This window comes from Cyphellophora europaea, assembly GCF_000365145.1.
Source record: "Cyphellophora europaea CBS 101466 unplaced genomic scaffold supercont1.4, whole genome shotgun sequence".
NCBI classification, from domain to species: Eukaryota; Fungi; Ascomycota; class Eurotiomycetes; order Chaetothyriales; family Cyphellophoraceae; genus Cyphellophora; species Cyphellophora europaea.
In genome coordinates this window covers 1,220,291-1,235,196 of record NW_008481810.1, presented here as the reverse complement: position 1 = coordinate 1,235,196, position 14,906 = coordinate 1,220,291, and the positions used below count along the sequence as shown (strand labels likewise).

Genomic DNA, 14,906 nt, shown 5'->3' with positions numbered 1-14,906 from the left:
TGATGCTCTCAATATGGTGTTATTCTCCCTTTCTCTTTGTATGGTTGGTTAACGCCTGCCAAAACCCTCTCTCATGATGCATCTGTACAGTGCCCCGTCAGCTGTGCGGTAGCACTCTCTTTTCTTCCTCCTTCGTGCCGTGCCGCTCCTAAATCCATCCACTCGTGGCCATCTTCACGACGCCCGCTGCTCATACTCGCCCCCTTCCCGAACATCCTTGGTCTGAAACAGACTCTGCCCATCCCTCGGCTTCGCCACGGGGTCCCAAGCAGAGTATTTCGGCTTCGTCCTGCATTGATCGTCAGCTCGACCCAGTTCCTATCATCGATCCCGCTCGTGTTCTCCTCCGTACCACCCCAGTCATGCGAAAGACCGGTAGAGGGACCTTTTGCGGAACACAAGAAAAGGAAAAGGCACTCACGTCGAATAAGGCTTGTAAGCGCCCCGGCTCTGCGTGTAGTTGATGCGCGTATAGTGGTCTTCCCACGGCCGCAGACCCATCTGCATGATCTTGTCCTCGGATGGCGGCTTGTCGACCAGGTACGAGATCCAGGCGTGCCAGCCCGGGTCGATCTGTGAGGCGTCGAGTTCCTTTTGTGAGTACTCTACCCATCGGGTCTATAGCTTCGTTGTCAGTCTGTGGTTCTCTCTCATGGGTCGGAGAGGGTTCGCTGGTCTGGGTTTTTAGGGAGGGGTTGCGACAGGGGATCGGTGACAGAGAGGAGGAGAGGCCAGGCGTACGCGTAGAGGGAGGTCTTCCGTCAGGTTTTCGTAAAATTTGTTGCCCATGCGGTCGGTGCCGACCAGCGTGCCGGCTTTGGTGTCGCCCTGGTAGTGAAGTTGGATCTATGGGTGCTTTCGTCAGTGGTTCAGGTTCGGTGGTGCGATGTAGAGTGGTCGTACGCCATACTGCTTCAACCCTATGCGCCGCAGATTGCGCAGCGTGCGCGAGATGGTCGACATCTTGCTTGTAGGTGGTGGACCGGAGAGGAGAGGCGCTGAGAAGTACTCGGGCAAGCTATTGATGAGGTCGTTGAAGCTGCGGGTTGGAGGTTCGATCAAGTCACGTGAAAATTGGGTCTAGCTTGGTGTTGATCGCCTTCGAGAAGTTCAGAGGAAGTCAATCGCCCTTCGTTCACATGGCTCTGGAGTGTTTCGACCATTTTGAGAGTGGTGTGCCTATCATGCTGCATCAGTGGCATCAGATACCGCCGCAGAGTCCCTGTTGTCCTCTACTAACAACCTCATTGCTTCTCGCCCGGACCCGATGGCGAACAAGCCCGAGCGCCTCTATGCTGTGCCCCATCTTGTCTGTGTCCCGTCGCCCCAGCATATCAGGTTAAAGGTTTTTCAGCAACTTAATTGTGCAATATACAGAATATGTAGCTATCACTCGAATGGCTGAGGGTCCCCCGACTCTTATGAGTCCATACTCGTCACCGAAATTATGCTGAGCCTTCAGATCGTACCAACGAGCAAGGCTGTCCTACAATACAGCCCACAGCACCAATGCGGCATCCACAAAGGCACTAGTCATCACTACTCCAATGCAGAGTTGATGCCATGCTCCAAGCCACCCCACAGTCCCATCACCTTGAGATCGCCAAACGGCACGATCTGACTGGCGATGATGCCGCCCACGCCTCTTGTGCGATCACACCACCAGAAGAGGTTCGGCAGACCTGCCCACCAGCCAGTGCCCTTACTATGCACTGCCGAGTCCTGCAGGTGGAGGAAGAACGTCAGGCCCCAGCCTTGTGGTGGATCGTCGGGCTCCGGGTACATGTTGGGCAACGCGTTGGCGAAGTCGGGCCGAGGAGGATCGATGCCCTAAAAGCCTCGTCGTCAGCTCATCTTTCTACACAGGCCTCATCTTCCAAGCTCGGCGAGGGGGTATAGCCAGGCAAGGAGGAGGATTCACGTACCTGCCGCGCAAATCCTGGGAATTCTGGAATCTGGTTCTCGAACATCTTGTCCACCGTCTCAGCTTTCAGCACCCGCTCGCCCGTCTTCGCGCTTACACCACCGTTCAACAGCATTGCAATGATCGCACAGTACTCTCGGGGTTGCGCAAAGCATCCGTGGCCACCGGCATTGAAGATGGCCTTTTTTTGCTCATCGTTGCTCGCCATCAACTGACTCCGCACCAGATGGCCACTCAAGTTGGGATACACCTTTCCGTCCGCGGGGTTGCGCATGTTCATGTAGCACAGCTTGTCAGCCATGCTGTCCGTGGGAAACATGCTGATGTTTTTGATGCCGAGCGGCTTGAAGATGTGCTGCTGGAAGTACTCGTTGAGGGTGAGACCGGTAACGCGTTCGACCAGCTGGCCGGCCCAATCGATGTTGATGCCGTATTCCCAGCGGCTGCCTGGCTGGTTGACGAGCGGCTGAGATAAGAATTCGCTGGGGACGCCGGTGAACTCATCGAGGCCGCGGGCGCCGTAGTGTTTCAGGAGCTTGGCGTTGAAGAAGGAGTAGCCGAAGCCAGCTGATGGGAGATAAAGAGTATTGTTGTCAGTGGTCGAGCGAAACTTCATATGAGGGAACGGATGGGATGGACGCCGTTCCAGCATCTCATGGTCATGTGGACATACCGGTGTGCGACAGCAACATGCGAAGCGTGATACCCTTTTCTTTGGGCTTGAGCGAGCCGTCCTCCTGCAGCACCTGTACGGCCTTGAGTTCCTGTGACAATTTATTAGCCGACAACGTCCCTCTCTCCCTTACCCCCTTTCACCCCCGCCAGCGAATTCCCTCCTCCAACCCCCCCTCTTTTGCTCCGTCCATTGACGCCCCCGCCCCCTCCCCCTCCCCCCTCCCCCACAGACCAAACAAGATTTCCCACGAGAAAGAAACCGAAGACTCACCGGCGCCAACCTCTCCACCTCCTCCACACTATCCAGCGACAACTTCCCCTGCTCCACCAGCTGCATGCACGCCACCCCCGTGATCATCTTGGTACAGCTCGCGATCCAAAACACATTGTCCAGCGTCATGGGCTCCTCTCTCGCCGCGCCCAGGTTTCCCGAAGCGTGCTCGAAGATGATGTCGCCTTGCTTGTTGACCGCGGCGAAGACGAGGCCCGGGACGCCGTCTTCGGCGGAGGTGAGGGCGTCGATCTGTGAGCGGAGCTCGGGGATGGCTGCTTCTTGGATTTTGGCCATTGTTGAACGGAGGGGGGTTCTGGGGTTTGGGTTCTGGTGGTGGTGGTGGTGGTGGTTGTGTTGGGTGCTGGATATATACTTCTGCGCCCTGTGCCTCTAGAAGCGTGTAGCAGCACACTGTTCTGCTCCGTTCGGGTCGCTTTAGATGGGTAGGTGGGTGCGTGGGTGCGTAGCGGATGTTGTTTTGACAATACCCGGCACCGAGGGTTCCTACAAAAGGGAGTAAAAAGAACTTTTTTTTTTGCGAGTTCAGGACTCAACGTGCATGTACGTATATATACCTCCTCCCACAAGCACTACAGTGTGAGAGAAGGCAGCTGCAAGGATGCGGGGAGGAGGGGTTGGGCTACTATGCTAGTCCACACGCGCATGCAAGGGTACAACTACTACTCCATCCAGACCAACCTCAGCTTCGAAACGCCAATACACAGTACAGAGACACACACCCGACCCCCCCCCGTGGCCCGCGTGCGTTCGAGTCAAGGTAACATGACATGACTGGCTCGATTCCATTGCCTTCTACCAAAACTCAAATGATCTAAGTCTTGGTTCCGCTCTCGAGAAAGCAGAAGAGGGGGAGGGAGAGGGGAGCTTCTGGTCCACGCCTCTACTCGGCTCCTGCAGCCGCTCACTGGGGGCAGAGGGGGGGCGAGATACAAAGAAGCGAGCCGTGAGGTACCGGAGCACCGGGTAGTCTGAGATTGGGGCAGCACGCCCTCCAAGAAAAGAGTCCACTTTTCCCTTGTTACTGTGAAGTCGATTCATACGAGGGAGGTAGGCAAGAAAAGGCGGTTGTGTCTCCGCAGTGAAAACCGAATGTATGCTTGCCCCGCACTTTGGACTCACGGTTTGCCGACCGGGAAACTACTGCGGGGCTCCAGGGTTGGAGGCAGTGTATTTCGGAGCGGTTCCGTAGCGAAGATGCGGCCGAAGTGAAAAGGTTTGCAGCAAGGTGGCTTGGGACTCTGTGTGCTCGGAAAGACCTTGTGCTACGAAGACTAGAGATGAGGTCGTCAGGCAGCGAGTAGCAATCAGGCAACCAGGCCGAGCCAAGGCCGACAGCCAACAGCATTGCCTACCTCAGCCTCGCACATCGGGAACAATATTCGTATGAGCTCCAAATCTCGGACAAGAGGGATCACTCAGGAGAGAAGTACGGTATTTAGTGATCTTGTGCCGGCGGCCAGCCGAGCAGTTCTATGCCGCTGTCTAAGCGCTTACGGTTGTATCGCTGTATGCAAAGCAGAATGCAAGCTCGGGCCAAGCTCATCAAATCGTCAATTATTGGTGACACGAACGCTCGCTCATTCACATGACGATGCACTCCCTGTCCAGGTCTTTATCTTTACCGCCATGCTTGGAAAGTCGATTTTTGCCTTTGCTGCTGTCTCTCTTGTGACTCCGACCGCTATGCCCAGGAGTAGTAGTGACCGCGAGTGTGTTGGGCTTCGCGACCGGGGCTACCTGACTGGTCTCGGGTGTCAAGTCTGTGATCTCCTGAACTTGGATCTTGGCAGGCTCCGTCTCGTGGTGTTGATTTCGGGGCACTTCGCGACTCCTGCGCTTGGTGAGCTTCGAAAGCGTCCTGCCCAAGCCGCTACCACCATCACTACCCTTGCTTACACTTCTCTGGTGAGACGCGGTGCTGCCCTTGCGACTTTGGCCGTTGCTGGGTGGGGATGGTGCCGCCAGGGATCCAGCTGCTGCGGTCTCCGAAAATGACACGATGCTGGCCCTGCTTTCTTCGTTGGGTGAACGGCCCCGAGAGTCATTAGGACCGGTAGTCTCCAAGCTCGGGCGGCCAGACGGCAGACCTGTAGTGCTGACTCGGCTGAGGGGCAGAGAGGTCGATGATGGGTCGCCAAAGGCCTCGCTTGCTTCCGTATCAGATCGAGACCCAGACGCTTCATCAATGGGAAGGATCTGGTAGAACAGGAGATATGGCGTCTCTTCTCGCAATGCTTGGTGGATATCGACCAGGGTGATGCGCTGCGGTGCCAAATCATCAAACCTTAGCCAATGCTTCGTATCTCCGGCAGCCACATTCTCAGGTGCCCTTGTCGTGCCTCGGACGAGAGCAATGTAGTGCCCAGAGTCGACTGATTCGCCGCGATGGCAGACGACTGACTGGAGAGACAGCTTGAAGTTGCCAAAGTTGGTGCCATCCTCCATATGATCCTCTTGAATGAAATGCGGCAGACCAATTTCCACCGGAATATCGACATAGGTTCCTAAGCGCGCGGGCCGCCCGTTCTGGAAGGTATAGCGTTTCAGGCACAGTCCTAGTACTGGGCGGACTGAGGAAAAGTGTGCCGCCACTTGAGCATCATTAGAAGGGGTGTTGTCAGTATACCACGGGATGAGACTGAAGAATTGCCAGCCGGGCATCATGACCGTCTTCCTCAAGCTCCCAGCACGAGAACGCCCACTAGCATCCGTATCGACTTGGCTAAGCGGAGTGGTGCCGCTGCTGACCGTGCGTGCTGGAGCATAGCGCTCCTGGATGATGCTTTGCTGCCTTGGCCGCGCCGGTGGTCGTGTTAGGGGCCCGCTTGGGGTTGATGCAATGGGAGTAATAGGGGAAGAATCAGGATCGATTTCCATAGTCTCGACGTGAATCGCTGCCGCTTTGAGTTTCCCATCGACTGGTGACTTCATCGAATTCATGGTAGTCCTCCGCTCGAGATATCTGCGTACTTCGACGCGATTATTGAAGTATTCCTCGAGACACTCTTCAAGAGTAATCTCCTTTTGTTCGCCGTCTGGGTTTTCTGGTATCGCTACTTCGAGTAGCCTCTCGTTGATGAATTTGTGATCATCTGCGGTGTCCTCTTTCCCAGAATGATAAATGTCCATCTTGAGGGTAAGGAGTGGCAGCTCAAGTTTCCCAGTGATAAAGCTGAAGGCTTCGGAAGCGTCTTGCTGGTGCAGCTCCGCAGCTTCTTGCCAGCCGCATTCTGCTATCGAGGCTTGGATCCTTTCAGTCACATCAACGGTAATCAGTTGCCCGGTTCGCAGCATGTTGACCCAGAGACGCAGCAAGAAGCTTAGCTTTTGCCGAGCAAGGTCAGCGAATGTGTTGTAGAGCATAGCCTCGAAGCTGCCCAATCGCGAGAACATGGCGAAGAGGGTCGAGTCTAGGTAGCAGGTGACGCTTTGACGATTGACAGCGCCCCGTAACCGAGTTGTTGGGTTGTAGGGAGAGATGATGCCTTCGGAGGCATCCGATATAGCGAGTAGGAAGTTGTAGGCAAGGTCATCATTCCCTTCAGCGACTCGAGAGTGAAGCGTCCAGAGAATAGTGCTGTCCCTTACTTTGACTCCTTTGGTCTCCATGAGTCGGACGCGGATTCCTTTTATCTAGAGAGAGATCAGACACAGCGAAAGACGGTTCGATTTGAGCCTACCTTCTGTTCTTCTTCATGACTGGCTGGCTTTCCAGGAGATTCAAACAGAGCCTGGCATTAGCGTGAGTGATTCGGTTCGGCTTCGTCTCCGCGAGGGTCGGGATTGAAGGAGATGGGTCTCGTTATCGCTATGGTCGAGGCCAACATGCTCCCGTACAGCGACCGGCGTCAAGGAATGGAAGACTCACGTAATAGTCAGTAGCGGAGCTGGGGTCTGCTGGCTTCATTTTCGGCTCGCCCGTGGTCTGAAGGATCAAGGTCAGCGTGATGTAGACACAGTGCCCCCCACAGCTACCTTGGCGGCCTCATAATCATTATCGCTGTCTGAAATCGACAGGCAACACAGAACGCAGATGTGGTAGAAGTTGCGGCGCCTTCGCATGATTTCTCAAGGAGTGAACGGGAGTGGTACCTTGCCAACATTCGATTCACTGCCATGATGGTGGTGGCGACCGAGGGTGCCCTGGCCGTGCTTGCCATCCCTTGGTCGCGGGCTCTTGTCTCTCGCTCTCACGCTCAGGAATCTTTTCATAGTTGGTAAGTACCTCGTTACCTCGATATGAGGGTCCTCGCCCTTCCCACAATTGAGACAAGGCAGGCAGAATCAATACATTGCGGAGCGATGTGTTCTAATTCGTCCCAGCGGATGGCGCAGATATTCTTTTGAGCTCGGGGCTCGTTGAAACTAACTAGCCTGGAGCCGGACAAAGCCGATCGAGAAACAAATTACGTATGAATAAAACTACAGTGCGAGGTTTGCTGAGATACTTGTCGTCGGCTTTCTCTGCCCATTTCCAGGCGCGTCGAGGCCCCTCCGCCCCCACCGTCACCGCCACAATCTCGGCACTCGCTCAAAGCGCCCCTCCGTCTCTCCGGCCAATCACCGACTGCCAACCGACAATACTGTCTCGCTCTTGGCAACGACCAGGTGGCAGACATGGCTGTGGAGATGGACAGATGAATGCTACCAGAGGACGCGAGGGTTCTTCAGAGCTACTTTGCTTCGAGATACAACCATGATACAAGATCAATAGAGGATAGTGTCCTGCGCAATAGCTTGAGGTCAATCTACAGACACCAATCCGACAAATATATTCATCGCTTCTGGATTATCTTGCAACAGGCAAACACCACTGTCTTTGATACAGCGAAAGGTTACAGAGCTTCTGCGAAACGCGTCCACCGTGAAGTGTCTTCCCCTGTCTTGATCACTGTTCTAACTGACACGGGTGCTTCTCCTTCATCCCTCGCAAGAGCCGCAGTCCTAAAAATTGGTACAAACCACAAGGGACCCAGCACGGTATCGCTGTTCAGTGATAGGAATCCGTCAATGACTTCATTTTGGAAAAAAATCCTGTCCTCCGTGCCAGTTGCCAGGAGCAGCGCGGACAATCGATCTTGGTAATGCGTGCCGCTGTTCGTCTTGCCAGAGGAGCGCTCGATATATGCACAAATATCGAGAATCCACAGTCGTAGACGGAGCTCGCGGGGTATAGCTGTCTCTCTCGGTTTCGAGGCTTGATAAGAATCCACAAGCCGGTTGGCGGCCGCCTCAGAGACTTGTATCAGCTGACCGAGACGCTCAAGGAGGTTGGGACCAGCATGATAATTGCTGTAGTCGAAATCCAAAGCATGTCGTACGGGACCCATTTCATCCCTAGTCATTGCACGGACCCAATATATTGCGGTCAGGCTGGCTGCGGCGGCCTGTATGTTCGCTAGATCGGCGTCGACTCCTCCATCGAAGTAATCGCTGGCTTCGCATCGATCCAGATAGTAGGCGAGGAGTCGACCGCATAATAGAAGCAGTCCCGTTGACAGTTTACGGGAATTTGTTCGGGAGAGCGGGACTTGATCGGAATAAAGTGACTGCAGGACCATACCATACTTCTTCGCATCTTGAAACAAGCGTTCCAGATACGGATCAGCCAAAGCATCACCATCTACCTGTGAGCCTGCTTCCAGCTGTGCTCGGAATGTTGGAGATGTGGGAAGCCACAGTCCGGGACTTTGCTCGCGCTCCCACCGCTCGAGATCCAGCAATGGGCGTTTCAATGACAAGGTTGCCACCTGAATATCCTGCCACAGCAGAATATGTCCAGCACCCGGAGGGATCGATACGCGCCGTCCATCGGCTGGCTGTATGATCTTCTTCAGGAATCTCATGTGAACTCTTGCCGAGTCAGAGTCAGCATTGGCCAAGTCTGCTATAATGAGAGAAAGCATGCAGCCGGGAGCATCGTCGGTCACGCCCTCTCTCTGAAGTCTTTGTCGCAAATCAATCAACGCAACGTGACGATATTGTTCAGCAAGGGCAGCAATCGCCGGTGACTTGGTCGTTGTAGCGCGCAATTTTGCTGCACAGGCCAAGAAGGCGTAGCCACGGCAAATGTCCTGGAAGGAATCCACAAGCATTTGCCAGGCCTCGTTCCTGAGTCCTGACAGATGGCTATCATGTGTCTCGCCTACAGGCTGGAGGATGAAAGAGTCCCAGTGGAAGATAAGCTGGCTAACATTGCTGTCAGTGCCGAATACAAAGCTTCCGAATGGATCCATAGCCCCAGCCAAGAGGCTTCGAGGGACAGGTATTTGTGGTTTGGAATCCGATGCCCGGGTTCGTTGATGGATGATGGCACCCGATTCGATAGCAGTAAGCGAAGGCGCGCTCCAACTACCATCTTCTTCTACTGCGACTGATTTGTGGAGTGGTATAAGTCCAGGCCGTCCACTCCTGGCTGCCCGTACGGCATGGGAGTATCTAGCAACATGGGCGTTGATATCTTGCAGTCGTCGATTCTGCTTGTATCTGCCCGGCTTGCCCGTCTGGTGGATGAACGATACCTCCATGGTCTACCAAGCTTGAACAGCTGGATGGGCTCGTGCGTGATACACTGGCGGCCTTACCTCATGCATAGTGCTAGCCAGTAGATTGCTTCCGTGGCAGGTCGGGGTCCTCTCGATGCGCGGTTCGTACCGCTTCGGTCCTGACATGTCAAGGAGTACTCGCTAGCTATCGTGCGTAGGGAACCAGTCGCGATCGAAATGACGTCTGGGACTGTTGCTCGGGAGGTTACAGATGCGGTGCTGTCGTCAACGCCGGGAGTGGACTAAAGTGGGGCTCTTAATGCGCCGGACGAATCAGATGCAGTCCCCCTGCACGGGCGATCTACGCTTGCCTGTTGTGGCCTAGCTGGTCATCAGGCGGCCGACATCCCAACGCGAGGATCATCACCTCTGTCTTACCATCTTCTTGAATCAGGATGTCGTCGAGACTCTGACACACTGGCTCAGAGGTACGTGTCGCACGTAATCCGGCAAAGACCAGGAATCAGCATCAAAACACCCACTTGAAGAGTGTGGACGGAGACCTGGTCTGAGTATCTCTCGCTCGACAACTTGGCAGCGCGTGGTACTAGCGAAGGGAGACCAGTCAAGAGAAAGCCTCTCAAATCAGATGACGATCATCACATCGTATCTGACATCGTCGGTCGACACTTTCCTTGAAACACCACCACACATGATACTGGACTTCCGAGCTTCAGACCAATGACTTTACTTGCACGAACAGCAGCTTCCATCTCCAAGCAGAGTTGACTCGCGATGGAAACTAGCCTTCGCCAGAGGTCATCCTCAGCTCTGAGGGAGCGGGTAGCAGTGATAGGACTCGGTGAGCACTGCTCGGCTCTTCTTGAGAAGTGAATCTGACACGCTTAGGTTCGACCGGCATCGCTGCATTGAAGAACCTCAGAGAAGCAGGGTTTGACGCGGTAGGCTTCGAGAAGAATCCTTATATAGGCGGATTGTGGAGATATACTGCGGATCAGCAGACCTTGTCCGTAACGAAGAGCACGAGGACCAATGTCTCATGGCAGCGATTCCAATTCACCGACTTCCCCTGGCCCAAAGACCCAGGCAACTATCCCACCGCAGCTGAAGTATCCCGCTATATCGATCAGTATGCAGAGCACTTCCAACTGCTCCCTCACTGCCGACTCGGACTTGGCATCCACAAACTCGATAGGTCCAAGGACGCTGATCTCTGGGACCTGACACTCAAGGACAAGGACGGCGACCTTATCACGGAGCAATTCAACCGCGTCCTAGTGACCTCAGGAGTCCAAAGCCACCCCGTCATGCCCGAGATCGAAGGAATGGAGCATTTCAAGAGCAAAATCATCCACTCTATAGCCTTCAAAGAGCCCAAAGACTACGCCAATCAACGCGTCCTTCTTGTTGGCCTGTCCAACACTGGCGGCGATATCGCCGCTGAGCTCAGCGACGTCTGCCCAGAAATTTTCGTCTCTCACCGTTCTGGTCTCCTCATCGTCAACCGCACCGAGGAGGGTAAAGCCCCGACCGACCACCGCGCCACCCGACGCGCGAATAGATTTGTTCTTGCCCTGAACCGCCACTTCCCCCGTTTCGCCTCGTACCTCGCCAACACTGCCCTTGAGCTCGCAATGAAGTACCGCATGAAAGTCCAACCAGAGTGGAAGCTCCTCCCCGCACACCCCATCACCAACGTCGCACCCGTCATGAACGACCACCTCGTCTCACTCCTACGCTCCGGCCGAGTCAAATCCCTCCCGGGCGTCACCTCGTTCTCCCCCGACGGCCACACCGCCACCTTCAGCGACAACACGACGCTCAGCAACATCGACACCGTCATCTTCTGCACGGGCTTCGACTTCGACCACTCCTTCCTGGGCGACAGCGCCAACCCCTTTCTGCACCCGACCCCCGAATGGGACAACCACCCCAACTCCAACAACATGCCCTACGCGCGCCTGTACCGCGGCCTCTTCTCGCTCGACCACCCAGACTCCCTCGCCTTCATCGGCGTCTACCGCGGCCACAGCATCTCCGCCTTCGTCAACGGGGACCTCGCCTCCAGCGCCATCGCGCAGATCTGGCGGGGCCACCACGCCCTCCCTGCCCGCGCCGAAATGGACACGTGGTGCGACGCCAACTACCGCGCCATGCTCGCGCAGATCCAGGTGTGGCGCACCGTGCAGGTCGGGCAGAGCGCCAAGGAGTTCGAAACATTCCTCAACGCCGCCGCCGGCAATGGTCTGAATGAGAAGCTGCATGGCTGGGGGTGGGAGGCGTGGCGGTTCATGTTGGGGAACTGGAGGCTGTATCGGCTGTTGATGGATGGGATTGATACGCCGTTCGTATATCGGTTGTTTGAGAGCCCGAGGGGGGAGAAGGGGAGGAAGAGGTGGGAGGGGGCCGAGGAGGCGATCTGGAGGACGAATGGGAAGAGCGTGCCGGCTAAGAAGTATGTGTGAGTCTGTTAGAAGGATGGGAAACGGGGTGGGAGGAGGGAGGAAGATCGGGGCCGTTACGGCGATTTTGTGTAATTGGAACACGGTGGGCTTGGGCTATGAGGGAGATGTGAGATAGGTCCTTCTGTATAATGACAGAATGCATAGAATAGACAAGGGGGTGGTGAGGTGTGCTACCTGTTGAAATGTGGTTAGTCGTGGAGGGCCTCATGCCAATGGCATAGGAACCGCATTTCCGTACACACGCAGCACAGGTCTCAAATAGAAACCAAAACCCTGGAGTAATAAGCTAGATCCAGTCATCACATTTTGATTCATCACTGCCCCCCTGAATGGTGCAGTGTCCATCCAGCTATTCATTCTCCAGGCTAATCTGGCTTCCCCCCTTATCCACCAGGACCACTGTTGGATATCCATCTACAGCTTACTCCTCGGCACGGACCTCTCGACGCCCAGCACATGAGGCTGCAACCCCATGGACTTGAAGATCTTGTCCGTCGTCTCACGCTGGCGCTTGAACTTGCCCGTGATCTCGTCCTTGCGCTCGCGGTTCTCGCGCTTGCCCAGCTGCTGCAGGTGGGCCTCGTCGGGCCCGTCGGCGATGCGAAGGGTGCGGATCTGTTATCGCGCTCACACGTTAGGATCATCTTCGAGAGATGTGTTTATGCTGGGCCGGAAGGGGGAAGGGGGAGGGGAGGGTAAAAGAAACACGTACGTGTGCCCACATGTTCGCCAGTGGTGTGTCCTGGCACACGCCCATGGCACCATGCACCTGCACGGCGCGGTCGATGACGGTGAGAGCCATCGTCGGCACGAGGATCTTGGCCTGTCGTCACGTCAGCAACTTTGCGTTTCTCAATGACCAGCACCATAGTCTCGGGCCGCAGCGGTGGTCGTCGCCGGTAACACTCACCTCAGCGATCTCTCTCAGAGCATATTTCGCGTCGCGCTGATCGATCTTGATAGCGGCATTGAGAACCACCTGAGAATAGATTAGACCTCGTAACGTCAAACGAGATTCAACAAGCTCACCATGCGACTGGCATCGATCTCCATTCGGCTCTTAGCCACCCACTCAATGAGCACGCCATGCTCGCGCAACGGCTTTCCGAACGGCGCTTTGCGCTCATCATTGAGCCGGTGGATCATCCACTCCAGCGCCACCTCAGCCGCACCAATGCTGCGCATCGCATGATGAATACGCCCGGGACCCAGGCGGCCCTGCATGATCTCATTGCCCTTGCCCTCGCCCACCAGAATAGCGTCGAGCGGCACCTTGACGTTCTCAAAGGTGATGTGGCCATGCCCGTGTGGCGCGTCGTCATACCCATAGACGCTCAGCATGCGGTGGACGGTGAGGCCCGGCGTGTCGGCGGGCACGAGCATCATACTCTGCTGGAGGAACTTGTTCGCGTTGTTGGGGTCGGTCTTGCCCATGACGATGAAGATCTTGCAGCGCTCGTCGCCGGCCCCCGAAGACCACCATTTGCTGCCGTTGAGCAGGTAGTGATCGCCCTTGCGCTCCATGCGTAGCTGGATGTTGCTGCCGTCCGAGGACGCGATGTCCGGCTCCGTCATGAGGAAGCCGGATCGGATCTCGCCTGCCAGCAGTGGCTTGAGCCACTTGTCCTTTTGTGCTCGATTGCTGTCCGGCACCGTCACGTTAGCATACTCTGTTAATGCGTCCCTCGCTCCGAACCTCCCCCAGAGGATACCAAAGACAGAAAAGGAGAGAGTGTCCATACCCGTAGCGCGCAATAACCTCCATGTTCCCTGTATCGGGAGCCGCGCAGTTACACGCCTCGCTGGCAACCCTGCTCTTACCCAGCTGCTCGGCCATGAGGCCATACTCGAGGTTCGTGAAGCCCGGGCTGCCCTCGTTGGCAAAGTGGTTCTTGGGCAGGAACATGTTCCAGATGCCCAGTTCCTTGGCACGCTTCTTGAGATGGTCGAGCACGCTAGGGTGTCCATTCCAGCGCGAGGACTGCTGAGAGAGCTGCGACGAGTAGACGATGTCTGCGGGGATGCACTCTTCGTTGACCCAGCGCTCAACCTGAAGAGAGGGAACCGAGATGTCAGCATGTGTGTGGCTCAAGTAGTGGGGAGAGCGGGGGGGACATTGGTAGTATAATCATGGGCAGGGCCTCGTACAAGGTCAATCATCTTTTTGGCTTTGTCGGACACGAAGGGTACCGCAATGGGCGGGATTGCCTCGGAGGCGGAGATCTTAGGCCGGATGGTGACATTCTCGAGAGACGTGGCGAAAGACATGGCGGACGAGGGCAACTAATGTCGCGGATGTTGTCTGCTTCTTAGGGTGTATATGAGCTACGGTGTATGTGCAGTGTCTGAAAGACTCTCGGCCGTGGGTAGGTATGAGAGAGTAGGTCGTTTTAGAGAGAGAAACCGAGGTTAGGTGGGAGGCTGGATTCGTTCTGACTGCCTGGACCTGGCTCAGTGACACAACGTATGCCCTTACAGATTGTATCACCGACAGTGTCTAGTCACAAAGACAAGACTCAGAGATCTCAAAGGGCTGTTCGACTGGTGTTAAAGTTGATTGCCCCAGATGCAGACAGATCAGCGAGGTCACTTCCCCGGGTTTGATGGGTGGGGGAACCGTACAGAATTGGAGATGAACCGAGGCACCGTGGCCGAGCCGGGCCCATTTGGGTAGGCATGCTGTAATACCGGGGCCGAGCTTATTCATGGGGTGGCTGTCGGTACCGACAAGCAGACGTGGTCGAGGGCGGAGTCTGAGGCGTTGAAATCATAAAAGAACAGAACCACCGAACATAGAGAAAGCAACATTTGGTTTTTTTGAGTGAGATCAAATTCTCTACTTCGAATATACGTCGCCAGCAAAACACTGACGACAAGTCCTAAGCTAAAGGTCGCTCTTTGTCGAAATAATGAGAATTGTGTAATTCCCCAGCACGAGTGCTTGCGTACCAGAGCTTGTGTACGCTTCCCAACCGCTCCGTCATCCCACCCAATCCCATATCCTATGATGCTGTCCCATGATGCTGTCGATATATGGAGTT

At 55.5% G+C, this 14,906-nt stretch overlaps 6 protein-coding genes across 6 annotated transcripts; 1 reads left to right on the top strand and 5 right to left on the bottom strand.

Annotated features, from left to right (window-relative positions):
* Positions 1–174: 174 nt before the first annotated feature.
* HMPREF1541_04694 (uncharacterized protein) lies at positions 175–963 on the bottom strand (the record flags this gene model as incomplete). Its single annotated transcript, XM_008719038.1, has 4 exons — positions 175–289; positions 422–618; positions 742–846; positions 904–963. 4 exons carry the CDS (start codon positions 961–963, stop codon positions 175–177), a joined length of 477 nt encoding a protein of 158 aa, XP_008717260.1.
* A 576-nt stretch (positions 964–1,539) lies between these two features.
* Positions 1,540–3,167, bottom strand: HMPREF1541_04693 (uncharacterized protein; the record flags this gene model as incomplete). Its single annotated transcript, XM_008719037.1, has 4 exons — positions 1,540–1,830; positions 1,926–2,491; positions 2,598–2,688; positions 2,871–3,167. The coding sequence occupies 4 exons, from the start codon at positions 3,165–3,167 to the stop codon at positions 1,540–1,542; spliced, it is 1,245 nt and encodes a 414-aa protein (XP_008717259.1).
* A 1,308-nt stretch (positions 3,168–4,475) lies between these two features.
* Positions 4,476–6,503, bottom strand: HMPREF1541_04692 (uncharacterized protein; the record flags this gene model as incomplete). Its single annotated transcript, XM_008719036.1, has 1 exon — positions 4,476–6,503. The coding sequence occupies one exon, from the start codon at positions 6,501–6,503 to the stop codon at positions 4,476–4,478; it is 2,028 nt and encodes a 675-aa protein (XP_008717258.1).
* Positions 6,504–7,729: 1,226 nt separating this feature from the next.
* On the bottom strand, positions 7,730–9,130 carry HMPREF1541_04691 (uncharacterized protein; the record flags this gene model as incomplete). Its single annotated transcript, XM_008719035.1, has 1 exon — positions 7,730–9,130. One exon carries the CDS (start codon positions 9,128–9,130, stop codon positions 7,730–7,732), a length of 1,401 nt encoding a protein of 466 aa, XP_008717257.1.
* Positions 9,131–10,174: 1,044 nt separating this feature from the next.
* HMPREF1541_04690 (uncharacterized protein) lies at positions 10,175–11,865 on the top strand (the record flags this gene model as incomplete). The annotated part of the gene is made up of 2 exons (XM_008719034.1): positions 10,175–10,241; positions 10,289–11,865. 2 exons carry the CDS (start codon positions 10,175–10,177, stop codon positions 11,863–11,865), a joined length of 1,644 nt encoding a protein of 547 aa, XP_008717256.1.
* Positions 11,866–12,279: 414 nt separating this feature from the next.
* On the bottom strand, positions 12,280–14,133 carry HMPREF1541_04689 (uncharacterized protein; the record flags this gene model as incomplete). Its single annotated transcript, XM_008719033.1, has 6 exons — positions 12,280–12,480; positions 12,578–12,688; positions 12,776–12,844; positions 12,895–13,507; positions 13,608–13,915; positions 14,014–14,133. 6 exons carry the CDS (start codon positions 14,131–14,133, stop codon positions 12,280–12,282), a joined length of 1,422 nt encoding a protein of 473 aa, XP_008717255.1.
* Between the last annotated feature and the right edge of the window lie 773 nt (positions 14,134–14,906).